At 33.1% G+C, this 16,577-nt stretch overlaps 1 protein-coding gene across 1 annotated transcript; it reads left to right on the top strand.

The window, feature by feature from the left end:
• The first annotated feature begins 11,130 nt into the window (after positions 1 to 11,130).
• On the top strand, positions 11,131 to 12,021 carry LOC133307090 (uncharacterized). Its single transcript, XM_061507512.1, has one exon. It carries the CDS (start codon positions 11,131 to 11,133, stop codon positions 12,019 to 12,021), a length of 891 nt encoding a protein of 296 aa, XP_061363496.1.
• Positions 12,022 to 16,577: the final 4,556 nt, after the last annotated feature.

Below are 16,577 nucleotides of genomic sequence, written 5' to 3'. Positions count from 1 at the left end.
TCATCATGCCACAATTTATCAAACAAGTCTCAACACCAAGATTCACAAGTCCAAAATCATGATCATCAAATTTTTCTAAGTTAAATTCATCAATTTTCACCAATAAATTTCATCGCATTTCTAGCTTTAATACATCATTCTAACACATTATCATCTAATACACATTTTCAAATTGAGCTCTCTAACACAACATATCATCAATCAAAGATTTAGGTCACAAAATCAATTCATCACAATCAACCGTTTAAAATGCAAGAACACTCACCCAAATGGAAGGTACAAGGCTCCTCCTAAGCATACTCCACCATTGGAGCATTTAAAAGCTCCAAGAACACAAAATTCCTCACCAAAACCGCAACTGAAACAGGGCTGTATCTCCTCACACACACAGTTTCAAGGCTCAAGAGTGGTACCAATGTGTTTAGGAGGTGTTTTCCATCAAGATTCAAGACAAAAATCGTTGGATTCGGTGGAGAAATGGCTAAGTTATGATCAAATGAAAATTTGCACACCAATGGGGGAGGTGGGGCTGTTTCACGTTGAAGAAGAAAGGGGAAGGAGAGAGAGTGTCGTGAGTGTGAGGGAAATGTGAGGTGATTTAAGTGAATTTGAGTGGGGCGGGTCCCACACGCTATTTAACTTTAATCCAATCATCAATTTCAACCACAAATTCATGACCTACGTATTTTTCTTGTTCATGTCATATTTTTTTTTCCTAAAAATACTGATAAAATTTTCACGCTTATCGGTACAATTATACCGCAGTATTCTTACACCGAAAATCACTATTCATCAATTTTTTCCCCAAAATGACTTAATTCCATCAAATTTTATCAAAATCATATTTCCTAACTCAACAACCATTTATAACTCATATTTGAAACCTAGAGCTCAAAATTCAACTGGCACGTTTTACGGTGCAATCGTAACGCGATATTTTTACCTGCGAAAAACACTATTCACTGATTTTTCTGAAACTTGCCTATCCACTCAATTTTTCGTTCTGAATCCATTTCCAGGGTTATTTTTATCATCGGAGACCTTCTGCTCAATTTTTATCTTCCTAGGGTTGCGTGTTGGCTAATTACCGTTTTGCCCTTTCTTTGTATTTTGGCCTTATACTCAGGATTTTCACTAATCCTTCTCTTTAATTCTCGTTTAATATTTTAAATATTATATTTTAGAAATGTGAGGTGTTATATCCTTGCTTGCCATAAATTTATTATGGGGTCAAAGTTTAGCAAGGAAATTATTTGGTATTGGGAATTGGTCTATTATATATACGAAACCCTCAAACCCCTAATGATGAGTTATCTAAAACAGGTTATAGGCATCGAATGAACTTACATGTTAACATTTGTATTTACAGCCCTTAAAAAGATAATATTAAGTGATATATTTGGATAATTGTTTCTTATGTTGTAAGGGATAATTTTATCTTCTATAAACATAAAAGTGTATGAGGTGCATGTGAAGAGAAGTGAAAGAAAAAGATAATATAAACCTCACATATTATATATATATATATGAGATAAAATTATCTCTTACAATATTAAAAACATTAATCTCATAAATAAAATGATATATGCTGAATGTTTAGACTAGATTACTTAACTAATATTGATGATGCATAACATATATTTAATTGATGGGTTTTATAATTCTCATTTAACATAATAATTTGAATTTTCCTACACACCCTTCGATTTCTGTGTCAACGTGGGTCCTACACATAATTTTTTCTTACATACGGGTCCCACATGTTCCATACTCCACGCACCTGAGGCAAAGAATTGACTCCAACACTTGTTTCTACTTTCTGGGATTCTAGCATGATCCATTATCAAATGGGCTAAAGGAACAACCTACAAAGGATATGACGTGGCAAGATTACTTGCTCTCTCTTTTTTTGGTAATAAATAAAAATTCTTTAGTTATAATAAATGTTAAATAAAATATTTTTATTATGTGGAATGCTTTTATCTTTCATTTTATTTTATTAATTTTTTCAAATTAATCAAAAAAGAGATCGATCTTAACACTTGTTTTTTTTTTTTTTAATAAAAAGTTGCATGTTTCTGATTTTTGTTTTTTTTAACATTATCCTCCGATAATCTTATAGGTTCCCAACTAATTTGGAGTTCAAGACGGATTTAGAATTAGGATTTTAATTCCCTTTCAAAAATAATATTAAAAAAAATCTAACACATATTTGTATCCTCACTTGTTCAACTTTCATACGTCAATTATTGCATGCTTTTGATTTTGTTTGAACGAGCCCACTTTTGTCTAAATATTAGTAATAAAAACTAGTTTTTGGGACTTCTACCTACAGATCAGGATAATTGATTCTTGCCTCATCTATGACCAACAGTTTTATCAACGTAGGGGTATTAATTTGTCTCCAGCAACCTTATTTGAATCAATACAATACACTTATTTATTTAAATACGGGTATTAATTTGTCTCCAGGCTCCAGCAACCTTATTTGAATCAATACAATACACTTATTTATTTTCTCTCCATGTGCCGGGCGCAACGTCGTTTAACTTCTTGTTCTTTTTGTTAATATATACATTAGCTTGTAATTAATTCAGTTAGTTAGAAGTCAGTTAGTTAGATGTTAGTTATTTCTGTTATTTACAGTTAAAGAGTCTTTGCTTCCGTGCTTTAGTTTGATTGCTGTTGTATATATATCAGCAATGTAACCTTGAGAATTCATTCAATACATTCAATCTTTTTCATCTTTTATCTAGTTTTCAATATGGTATCAGAGCTCATCTAGAGCTCTGGTATTCACCCTCTCTTGTTCCCAATTCTTCTCAAAAGATTTTCCTTCTTCTTCCTTTCGAAATTTTCTGTTTTCTTTTCATCAATCAAGAAAATGGAAGATGCAGCATCAGCACCAACTCAAAGAGCAGTACCAAACCAATACAACACCAGCACCAGAATCCAATCCCTATTACCTACATCCCAATGAAAGCTCATCGCTGGTCTTAGTATCTCCTTCAATGAATGGAAAGAACTTCCACACATGGCAAAGATCAATGCGTATGGCACTCCTATCCAAGAACAAGCTTGGTTTTGTTAATGGAACAATCAAGAAACCAGATGATGACAGTCCTCTATTTGGTTCATGGGAAAGGTGTAACACTATGATAATTTCTTGGCTCAATCGATCCATCTCAGAATCCATTGCACAATCAGTGCTTTGGATGGAGAAAGCAGATGATATATGGAACAACTTGAAAGACAGGTTTGCTCAAACTGATATGTTTAGAATTTCTGATCTTCAAGATGAAATTTTCAAATTGCAGCAAGGAGACAAATGTGTTTCAGATTACTTCACCCAATTAAAGATTTTATGGGATGAATTAGAAAGCTTACAGCCAATTTTACCATCTTGCGCATGTGGAGCAGCAACACAAGAAGGATACTCGTGAAAGGGACTATGTAATAAGATTCTTGAAAGGGTTAAATGACCAATTTGAACATGTGAGAGCTCAAGTAATGCTATTAGACCCTCTTCCATGTGTTAACAAAGTATTCTCATTGATTCTTCAGCAAGAAAGGCGCCTGAAAATAGGAGTCCAAGATTCACAATCTTTCATCAATATTGCTGAACAACAAAATTCCAGAGGACAACTAGACAGAGGACAGACTCGATATCATCCAAATTTCAATCAGAACTTCAACCAAGGTTTCAATCAAGGAAGAGGCCAAGGTTTTAATCAAGGAAGAGGCCAAGGTTTCAATCAAGGAAGAGGTCGTGGAAATAAGTTTTGCACATATTGCAAGAGAACAAACCATACCATCGAGACATGCTATCTCAAGCATGGATTTCCACCAGGATACCAAACCAGAAGACCATATGCTGCTGCTGCTGCTACAAACTTTGTTTCACTAGAATTTGATGATAGTGTACAGAATGCTGATCCAGAACCTGAACCAGAATCTCTGAATCTTGCCTTTTCAAAAGAACAACATCAAGAAATTCTGGAACTTCTACAAAGATCAAAGCTGCCTCACTCATCCAATATGATTCAAACCCACTCATCTGCTTTCAATATAGGTAACACAGTATCAGGTATAAAATCAAACCATTGGATTCTGGACACTGGAGCTACAGATCACATCACATATATTTTCTCTAATCTTTCATGTGTCCAATCCATAAATCCCATACACATCACACTTCCAAATGGCACTCAAATTACCACAACACAATCAGGCACAGCAAGAATTTCTGATTCTTTAGTTCTTAAAAATGTTCTCTATGTACCATCCTTTCGTGTCAATTTGATTTCAGTAACCAAACTTCTTCAAGACACCCAATCCTACATTCTTTTTCATGACTTAACTTGTTTCATCCAACAGATATCAACCAACCAGACGATTGGTTCAGCTAAACAATTAGATGGACTCTATATATTGAAGACACATGAAGGATCTGTAAAGAAAAGTTTCTGCAATAAAGTGAACTCCAATGATGCATTGATATGGCACCAAAGACTTGGTCATCCTTCTGAACCAGTCATGAAGACCATGTCCATCTACTTCCCTTTCATTTCATGTAATAAAATAGATCCCTGTGATATATGTCATTTCTCAAAACAAAGAAAATTACCTTACATTTCTAGTACAATCAAAACTACATTTCCTTTCCAATTAATACATACTGACATTTGGGGTCCCTTCTCCACAACTTCTTTACATGGCCATCGATATTTCTTAACAATTGTAGATGACTATACACGTTTTACATGGGCTATTCTTTTAAAGAACAAAGCTGAGGCACGAAACAATTTAAAACACTTTACTACCTATGTTGAAAATCAATTCAAATCCTCCATAAAAATCATCAGAAGTGATAATGGAGCTGAATTCCTTATGACTGATTTCTATCTCTCAAAAGGGATTGAACATCAACGTTCTTGTGTTGAATCACCCCAACAAAATGGGGTTGCAGAACGTAAACACCAACATATCCTTAATGCAGCTCGTTCTCTTTTCTTTCAAGCCAAATTACCACTTAGCCTATGGACCTATGCAATTTCTCATGCCATACACATCATAAACAGAACCTGCACACCACTTTTAAATAACAAACCACCATATGAACTCCTATACAACAAACCACCATCACTTGAACATTATGTGTCTGCTCTAATTTCTGAATTTTAGCCTAAATGTTGTGTGTAACCCGTGAATTAATTCTTTATACATGCATTCAGATGTGATGAGTATTTGATATGGCCAACATCACTTGTTTGATGTTCTGTCTATTCTTTTCTTAATTGACCCTAATTAAGCGAAGATTCCTTCAGCAAATTTTTTTTTTTATTTTTATTTTTACTTTTATTTTTTACAGAAAAATGTCAACACTACTGAATCTAGTTTATTCGCTCAAAAGTGCCAGACTGCCAATTGAGAAAAAGATCGACAAGGATTCATGGAAGAAATGGTGACGAGAACTCAGACACAGAAGTAAATTAATTCTAATAATAATAGTTATATGGAAAAAATGTGTACTATTTTAAAGGACATAAAATTATGTCATTTTAAGTAAAAAAAAAAAGATAAATCATGGAAGAAAAAAAAATTAAGCAAAATCGGAGAGAGATTAAAAAATCGTAAAATTTAAAATCGTAATGTAAAAAAATCATAAAAAATCATAAAAACGTAAAAACGTTTGAAATATTGATAAAATCGTTTTGATGAAAAAAATCGTAAAAATGTAAAACCGTAGTGATAAATCGATTTTTTAACAACTATTGTCACACCTCTTTATAAAATAAAAGGACATAAGGTATGTCATTTAAAATGACACACATTTTTCTCTAGTTATATATATAGTTTTAAGAACAAAACAATAGTCGATGACAAAGATTTCTCTTAAATACTATTGGGAATTTAAGTGTGGTCGATCTGCATTTCAAAGGAATAAATTAAATATGATACATCAAATACCTTAATTTTAGGTTGAGATGTAATATCAAATCCCTATCATATTCTTTCTTTATTCAGTGCATTCCATATATTTAAATAAACTTGTTAATTATTTTAATTCACTCAAAGTGATCATCGTATATCTCATTTTTTTAATTCTTTAGCAGTTGTATTTTGTTTCTTTAATTCCCGTGGTTGACATATTAAGTTTACTTATGCATGCTAGTTAATGAAGCTCCTCTTCCTTTATCAATTCATAATAAATTAATGATGACAGGAGCAAAAATGTGTTGATAACTCAAATTCTGATAAGGTTGTTATGTACAAAGTTGATTCTCCGATACATAAAGCCAATTGTATGAGAGAAGGTTATATTATTGGGTAATATATTTGTCATTTAAACAGGAAAATAAAAAGTTTTCCTGCATAGACAGCAATCTAAAGAGAGAGATAGCAATCAAAGAGAGAGAAACAAAAATTAACGAGCTCTTCATCTATTGTTGTATGTGCATGAAATTCTTTTATTTTCCTCCTACATAATAAATATGGGTTTATTTTTTCTAAAGTTACTTTAGATAACTTTATGTCATGTTCACCAAAACGACGTCGTTTTGGAGCGGAAATCATGGTGTTTTTGTAATTTTAATTTATTTCAGGGTTATAATAGTCTTTTTCATTCTATTTTTTTAATTTTTCAACCATAAAACTACGTCGTTTCAATGAACATTAGACAAAGTTGTCTAAAGTAACATTAGATACTTTTTTCCCCAATAAATATAGGGATTAAAGTTTCTGCTGTAACTTTACATAAGAGTGCCTGCTGTGCAGTTAAACGGTGTCGTTTTGGTCTTTTTTTTAAAAAATCAAATTACTTATTGTGCAACTCTTCTGTATTCATCTCGTTCGCATGCCAGTTTCTTTTTTCCCTTAATGGCAGTGTGATATTAAGGGAAAAAGCGTTGGAAAGATCAACCAGGAAGTCACTCGCTTATGCCCTACTGCAATTAGGTAATGCCATTTTAAATCTTTGCGGAAGTCTACCTCTTGTTCCCCCCTCTTCTTAGATGGGGCGAATCTTTTTAACTCTTCGATTGTCATATTATGGCGTTCGTTTACACCAGTTATTTATATTATGCATTCTATAGAATAGACTATAAGTTAACTGTTCAATCGTGCATTTAGCATCATGTAATATTAACTTTATTGCATTCCATTTTTTTTTTGTTATTGTCGCCATTTTAATTGGGTTCCGCGATCACCCACTCCGACCAAAACATGTCATTCTCTCGATGCGATTAATTCATATGTCAGTAAAGATAGTCAAATTACTGAATGATCTTTCCAACGCTTTTTCCCTTAATATCACACTGCCATTAAGGGAAAAAGAAACTGGCATGCGAACAAGATGAATACGGAAGAGTTGCACAGTAAGCAATTTGACTTTTAAAAAAAGACCAAAACGACACTGTTTAATTGCGCAGCAGGCACTTTTATCTAAAGTTACAGCAGACACTTTAATCCCATAAATATATTATCCTATATTATTTTACCTTTTTTTGTCCTATGTATTGGGTGATAGGTTTTAAGAGTTGGCTTTTTAACCAACTGTGACCCTACCCACAATGAAGGAAACTAGCCAGACATGGTCATAGCTGAATTACAATGATTCATAAAAGAAGAATAAGAATTCAAAAGGAAGAGAAAATAATCTCCAAGATCAATCTCCGCAAAAAGCTCCAGAAGTTCTTTTCAAGCTCTCCCTCTCTATCATTTTTGTCTTCTGATCCCCCTTTTTAATTTTGCACGCACGCGTTCAAAACACGGTGTCTTCCTGCTCGAAAACCGGCGCTGATGGCGCCTTTTTGTACTGAATTTGAATTAATCCACGCTATCAGCGCCGGTCATACTTCTTCCGCGCTGATGGCGCGGATTTTTCACTGAAAATGCATTTATTCCGCGCTGATAGCGCCGCCCATCTGATCCAAATTTTCCTTCTGCGCAAATTCTCATTTTTCATGCTAAATTCCTATCCAAATATAAACTTGAGTGAGAAATAACATTGAAAATGAAAAACTAACAATTAATCCATAAAATGTATTGATAAGTATGCTCTTTTGACCTTAAAGCTTAGTATTTTAACTTGGAAAATCAAATATATTACAACCACATCACCAACCAAACAGTAAAACAGCTAATGAATCTAGATAAATAAAAGAAAATAATCTTTTCTAATACAATTGACTTTATAGGTGAATTAGCTTTGCACATAAGAATCTTATCAGAAATTGAGTTATCAACACATTTTTGCTCATGTCATCATTAATTTATTTTCAAATGATAAAGCAAGAGGAGTTCCATTAACTAACATGCATAAGTAAACTTATATGCAGTTGCGGAGCCAGCCCAATAATTTAGGTGGTGCCAGAAAATTTGACATATTAAATTATTAAAATATTTATTAGGAAAAAAAATTTAATATGAATTGTAGCATAATGATCTAAATTATGTACTAAATAATATCACATAACATTGAAAATTCAAATGAACAATTATCATTGATTATATATCAAATAAAAAATATAAAAATACACTAATCTTTTCAGTAAGCATTTCAAACATAAGAATTTCACTTTTCTCCTACAACATAATAAGTAATGAACCAAACATTGTCCTAAAAATATGAAAACAATCAAATATAATAATTATATGTATAATAAGCATTGTCCTTCGTCTTCTCTTTCATTTTCTCTATTCCTTAAATTTTCAATATCTCTCGTTAGAGAACATCTCCCTTATTTGCAACAACCATAAGCACGAAGGAAAGTTCTCACATTTGGGAATTAGGTTTTTGACTATTTTTTGTGTTTTCAATAACCCAAAACACAATAGTTTAATAAACCTTCATATTCCATAACTATAGACCTGTTATTCATTTGGTTTCATGATTGTTATTTTCAAGAGTTAAGTGTGTATCCTTTTAAATAACACAAGCATCTTATACCAAGATAAAAAAAAAATTCTAGTAGGTAACATGCATGATCCCTTATTCATAGTACTTGAACTCGATTCAATAATAATAAGCCAGTCTCATGCTGTCACAGTTGGATGACTAGGTACTATGCTGGGTTCGACATAAGGGTTACTCATCCAAAAATTTATGTGAAAATCAAGAGAATCATTGTGAACCAAACTTGCCAGCAAATATACCGAGTGAAGAATACCCAACAGACATGAACTTTTGGCCTGACATGATCAGGGATTATCAATACAGAGACTATCAGATCATATAATAATTATTTCGTCCATAAATAAAATATGATTGATACAAGATTCTGGAACTTATCTAATTATTATTGAACCAATAACAATATGATGGATGCACTGATTTGAGCATAAATAGAAAACAAAATACAGTAAAAAAATTGACCTATCTTGTAGCATGCAGATAAAAACAAAATCGGCTATGTATTAGTAATTCCAACAGTTGCATCACACAAAAAAAGAACGATGAATGTTTTCATAAAGTTCATGTTATTAATCTCAGTCTAATAATCATTAGACGGACATAATAACTTTTAAGAAAACAAGTTGTGGTGAAAAGCAATGAATTAGAAGACTTACTGTGTAGAGAAGGGTGATAAAGGGATCTATCTCTTCTTCTGCAAAAGCCGACGGTGAGAGTGCCGCGTAGCAGCTATATGAGAGAGAGAGAGAGAGAGAGAGAGAGAGAGAGAGGGTGAAGGTGAAGGTGAAGAAGCAGAGGCACCAATATCAGAGAGAGACCAAAACACAATCAACAAAACCAAGTTGAGAACAAACTCAAAGACGGTGGTGCGGCCATGTTGTCGGCTGGTTCTGAGAGAAAACCCATGGGCTTTGACCTAAAATCTCAAAACAAAATAACCATGGGCTTAAAACCCAATTGATTGTCCAATATTGGGCCCATCATATCCAATGCATGATTAGCTTATCATATCCTATTTTTATCTCTTGTTTGGTGAGTCAATAGGATATGATTAGATTATCCTATTGTCTCATTTTATCCTATCTAATGCATGATTTCTTATCTTATGGGAGGAGCTGGGTTAGGATTCAATAGGATAGGATATCAATATTGGATACCCAATAAATTCCCACGTTACACAATATATTTGTATTTATTGCATTATATTTTATTTTTTCTTTCTCTTTTCTCCTTCAACATAATCTTATCAGATTACTATAAATATATTGAATAGCGTGGGGATATATTGGGTATTCAATATTTTTATTTTATTCCGTTGAATCCTAACCTAGTTCCTCCATAAGATAAGAAATATTGAATAGGATAAAATGAGACAATAGTATAAACTAATCATATCTTATTGATTCACCAAACATGAGTTAAAAGTAAAATATGATAAATTAGCATATCATATCTTCTTGATCTAGTCCTCCAAATAAGCGAATAAGGTATCCTAATTAAAAGCACACAATTATTTATCAAAAAAAAAAAAATCACACAATTTGATGTACTTTGAAAGTACAACCAATGATCCCGATATATTAACACAAAACAGTTTTTGACTTTTACAGATATTGCGTAAGAGTCTTTAATTTTGAAAAGCCATCTTAAAATCAGACCTTTTTTCGTCATTTAAGAATACAAGGATATGTTTGGAGCACCTGATAAAGAAGATAGGATAGGATAGTTTACTATATCCTATTTTTATCTCTTGTTTGGTGAGTCAATAGGATATGATTAGCTTATCCTATTGTCTTATTTTATCCTATCCAATGCATGATTTCTTATCTTATGGGAGGAGCTGGGTTACGATTCAATAGGATAGGATATCAATATTGGATACCCAATAAATATCCATGTTACCCAATATATTTGTATTTATTGCATTATATTTTATTTTTTCTTTCTCTTTTCTCCTTCAACATAATCTTATCAGATTACTAATCAGGTGCTCATCAAACACAGGAGGTTTATCAGCCCCATATCATATCCTACCCTTATCAGCCTCATATCATATCCTACCCACCAAACGAGCCCAAAAAGTTTTCTATATATATAAGGCAACCCTTGCATGTCAATGTAAACATTCAGCAAGAATCCAAAACCTTCCAAACCACACCAAGAAAAAGAAAAAGAATCCAAAATCTTCCGAATCCAAAACCTTTCTTCTGATAGTGATGGAGTCAGAGGTCCCAAGACTCGTTTTCTATGTCCTCGCTGAAACCGTTTCCGCTATATACAAAACTCATCAACACTGGCCTCAGATTCTTGAATGGCTTGTGTCGTCTATCGCTTCAAACGACGACGACAAGTTTCGTGAAGTCGCGCTGTTGGTTTTGTGTTCGTTGCCAAACGATTGTTGTTTTCTTATTTGCGATGCTCTCCGCGACCGCCGCCACCTTCTTCATTCGTCGTTCTTGATTTATCTGGCGTCGTCGAACCCTAACGTTCAGGTTGCGTCGTTTGGTGCGGTTGTGAGTTTGGTTCAGTTGTTCTCTGATCCTTCACTGTTCCATGAGCTCTTACGTGCGATGATGGCTGGCGTGTTCACACTATTGCACGGTTTCGAAGGTACCTATTTTCGAATCGCGTTCGTTGAGTTGATAAATATGTTGTCTCAAGAGCCTCTTCTGTTGAAGCCTTACGTGAGTGACATGGTTCTCGACGCGCTTCAGATCGCGGAGAGTGAGGGTTTGACCAATGAAACGCATCGTTTGGCGTTTGAGTTGGTTATGGCCATGACTGAGGTAAAAGAGTACGGTGAACACGTGTTGCTGAACCTTCCTTCTCAAGCTGTGGTTAGGTTGTTCCTCGTTTCTATGAAAATGCTTCTGTGTATTGAAGAGGATGGTGGTGTTGGTGACCATGACCATGACCATGACTTTGGAATAAAGTGTTTGAAACAACTTTGTGTTACACTTGGAGGGAGTAAAGTATTGGCAATTGCTTTAGAACTGTTGCCTCTTTACTTGGATTCCAAGGAATGGAAGAAGCGCCATGCTGGAATTACACTGCTTACTGTGATCTCAAAAGAGTTCTCTGATGAAATGGTGACCTCATCATCTTAACAACTCTCTTTGCTTTGCTTTCATATATATTAATAACTTTTTTACTTAATTGCTGGTGAGGTTTACTACTTTCTCACACTGTCTAACCTTTGTTTATTAATTACATTTTTGGCAGGTATTGATGGAAAATTTTCTTGGGGAAGTGCTGACCAAAGTTTTGAATTCATTCCAAGATATGGCCAACATCACTTGTTTGATGTTCTGTCTATTCTTTTCTTAATTGACCCTAATTAAGCGAAGATTCCTTCAGCAAATTTTTTTCTTTTTATTTTTATTTTTACTTTTATTTTTTACAGAAAAATGTCAACACTACTGAATCTAGTTTATTCGCTCAAAAGTGCCAGACTGCCAGCAATTGAGAAAAAGATCGACAAGGATTCATGGAAGAAATGGTGACGAGAACTCAGACACAAAAGTAAATTAATTCTAATAATAATAGTTATATGGAAAAAATGTGTACTATTTTAAAGGACATAAAATTATGTCATTTTAAGTAAAAAAAAAAAAGATAAATCATGGAAGAAAAAAAAATTAAGCAAAATCGGAGAGAGATTAAAAAATCGTAAAATTTAAAATCGTAATGTAAAAAAATCATAAAAACGTAAAAACGTTTGAAATATTGATAAAATCGTTTTGATGAAAAAAAAATCGTAAAAATGTAAAACCGTAGTGATAAATCGATTTTTTAACAACTATTGTCACACCTCTTTATAAAATAAAAGGACATAAGGTATGTCATTTAAAATGACACACATTTTTCTCTAGTTATATATATAGTTTTAAGAACAAAACAATAGTCGATGACAAAGATTTCTCTTAAATACTATTGGGAATTTAAGTGTGGTAGATCTGCATTTCAAAGGAATAAATTAAATATGATACATCAAATACCTTAATTTTAGGTTGAGATGTAATATCAAATCCCTATCATATTCTTTCTTTATTCAGTGCATTTCATATATTTAAATAAACTTGTTAATTATTTTAATTCACTCAAAGTGCTCATCGTATATCTCATTCTTTTAATTCTTTAGCAGTTGTATTTTGTTTCTTTAATTCCCGTGGTTGACATATTAAGTTTACTTATGCATGCTAGTTAATGAAGCTCCTCTTCCTTTATCAATTCATAATAAATTAATGATGACAGGAGCAAAAATGTGTTGATAACTCAAATTCTGATAAGGTTGTTATGTACAAAGTTGATTCTCCGACACATAAAGCCAATTGTATGAGAGAAGGTTATATTATTGGGTAATATATTTGTCATTTAAACAGGAAAATAAAAAGTTTTCCTGCATAGACAGCAATCAAAAGAGAGAGATAGCAATCAAAGAGAGAGAAACAAAAATTAACGAGCTCTTCATCTATTGTTGTATGTGCATGAAATTCTTTTATTTTCCTCCTACATAATGAATATGGGTTTATTTTTTCTAAAGTTACTTTAGATAACTTTATGTCATGTTCACCAAAACGACGTCGTTTTGGAGCGGAAATCATGGTGTTTTTGTAATTTTAATTTATTTCAGGGTTATAATAGTCTTTATCATTCTATTTTTTTAATTTTTCAACCATAAAACTACGTCGTTTCAATGAACATTAGACAAAGTTGTCTAAAGTAACATTAGATACTTTTTTCCCCAATAAATATAGGGATTAAAGTTTCTGCTGTAACTTTACATAAGAGTGCCTGCTGTGCTGTTAAACAGTGTCGTTTTGGTCTTTTTTTAAAAATCAAATTACTTACTGTGCAACTCTTCTGTATTCATCTCGTTCGCATGCCAGTTTCTTTTTTCCCTTAATGGCAGTGTGATATTAAGGGAAAAAGCGTTGGAAAGATCAACCAGGAAGGCACTCGCTTATGCCCTACTGCAATTAGGTAATGCCATTTTAAATCTTTGCGGAAGTCTACCTCTTGTTCCCCCCTCTTCTTAGATGGGGCGAATCTTTTTAACTCTTCGATTGTCATATTATGGCGTTCGTTTACACCAGTTATTTATATTATGCATTCTATAGAATAGACTATAAGTTAACTGTTCAATCGTGCATTTAGCATCATGTAATATTAACTTTATTGCATTCCATTTTTTTTTTTTGTTATTGTCGCCATTTTAATTGGGTTCCGCGATCACCCACTCCGACCAAAACATGTCATTCTCTCGATGCGATTAATTCATATGTCAGTAAAGATAGTCAAATTACTGAATGATCTTTCCAATGCTTTTTCCCTTAATATCACACTGCCATTATGGGAAAAAAAAACTGGCATGCGAACAAGATGAATACGGAAGAGTTGCACAGTAAGCAATTTGACTTTTAAAAAAAGACCAAAACGACACTGTTTAATTGCACAGCAGGCACTTTTATCTAAAGTTACAGCAGACACTTTAATCCCATAAATATATTATCCTATATTATTTTACCTTTTTTTGTCCTAAGTATTGGGTGATAGGTTTTAAGAGTTGGCTTTTTAACCAACTGTGACCCTACCCACAATGAAGGAAACTAGCCAGACATGGTCATAGCTGAATTACAATGATTCATAAAAGAAGAATAAGAATTCAAAAGGAAGAGAAAATAATCTCCAAGATCAATCTCCGCAAAAAGCTCCAGAAGTTCTTTTCAAGCTCTCCCTCTCTATCATTTTTGTCTTCTGATCCCCCTTTTTAATTTTGCACGCACGCGTTCAAAACACGGTGTCTTCCTGCTCGAAAACCGGCGCTGATGGCGCCTTTTTGTACTGAATTTGAATTAATCCACGCTATCAGCGCCGGTCATACTTCTTCCGCGCTGATGGCGCGGATTTTTCACTGAAAATGCATTTATTCCGCGCTGATAGCGCCGCCCATCTGATCCAAATTTTCCTTCTGCGCAAATTCTCATTTTTCATGCTAAATTCCTATCCAAATATAAACTTGAGTGAGAAATAACATTGAAAATGAAAAACTAACAATTAATCCATAAAATGTATTGATAAGTATGCTCTTTTGACCTTAAAGCTTAGTATTTTAACTTGGAAAATCAAATATATTACAACCACATCACCAACCAAACAGTAAAACAGCTAATGAATCTAGATAAATAAAAGAAAATAATCTTTTCTAATACAATTGACTTTATAGGTGAATTAGCTTTGCACATAAGAATCTTATCAGAAATTGAGTTATCAACACATTTTTGCTCATGTCATCATTAATTTATTTTCAAATGATAAAGCAAGAGGAGTTCCATTAACTAACATGCATAAGTAAACTTATATGCAGTTGCGGAGCCAGCCCAATAATTTAGGTGGTGCCAGAAAATTTGACATATTAAATTATTAAAATATTTATTAGGAAAAAAAATTTAATATGAATTGTAGCATAATGATCTAAATTATGTACTAAATAATATCACATAACATTGAAAATTCAAATGAACAATTATCATTGATTATATATCAAATAAAAAATATAAAAATACACTAATCTTTTCATTAAGCATTTCAAACATAAGAATTTCACTTTTCTCCTACAACATAATAAGTAATGAACCAAACATTGTCCTAAAAATATGAAAACAATCAAATATAATAATTATATGTATAATAAGCATTGTCCTTCGTCTTCTCTTTCATTTTCTCTATTCCTTAAATTTTCAATATCTCTCGTTAGAGAACATCTCCCTTATTTGCAACAACCATAAGCACGAAGGAAAGTTCTCACATTTGGGAATTAGGTTTTTGACTATTTTTTGTGTTTTCAATAACCCAAAACACAATAGTTTAATAAACCTTCATATTCCATAACTATAGACCTTTTATTCATTTGGTTTCATGATTGTTATTTTCAAGAGTTAAGTGTATATCCTTTTAAATAACACAAGCATCTTATACCAAGATAAAAAAAAAATTCTAGTAGGTAGATCCATTATTCATAGTACTTGAACTCGATTCAATAATAATAAGCCAGTCTCATGCTGTCACAGTTGGATGACTAGGTACTATGCTGGGTTCGACATAAGGGTTACTCATCCAAAAATTTATGTGAAAATCAAGAGAATCATTGTGAACCAAACTTGCCAGCAAATATACCGAGTGAAGAATACCCAACAGACATGAACTTTTGGCCTGACATGATCAGGGATTATCAATACAGAGACTATCAGATCATATAATAATTATTTCGTCCATAAATAAAATATGATTGATACAAGATTCTGGAACTTATCTAATTATTATTGAACCAATAACAATATGATGGATGCAGTCTAATAATCATTAGACGGACATAATAACTTTTAAGAAAACAAGTTGTAGTGAAAAGCAATGAATTAGAAGACTTACTGTGTAGAGAAGGGTGATTAAGGGATCTATCTCTTCTTCTGCAAAAGCTGACGGTGAGGGTGCTGCGTAGCAGCTATATGAGAGAGAGAGAGAGAGAGAGAGGTGAAGGTGAAGGTGAAGAAGCAGAGGCACCAATATCAGAGAGAGACCAAAACACAATCAACAAAAGCAAGTTGAGAACAAACTCAAAGACGGTGGTGCGGCCATGTTGTCGGCTGGTTCTGAGAGAAAACCC

This window comes from Gastrolobium bilobum, unplaced genomic scaffold, assembly GCF_033153095.1.
Source record: "Gastrolobium bilobum isolate Gb01-03AN ecotype WA unplaced genomic scaffold, APGP_CSIRO_Gbil_v1 utg113314, whole genome shotgun sequence".
Classification (NCBI taxonomy): domain Eukaryota; kingdom Viridiplantae; phylum Streptophyta; class Magnoliopsida; order Fabales; family Fabaceae; genus Gastrolobium; species Gastrolobium bilobum.
This window is presented reverse-complemented; position numbering and strand designations above follow the sequence as displayed.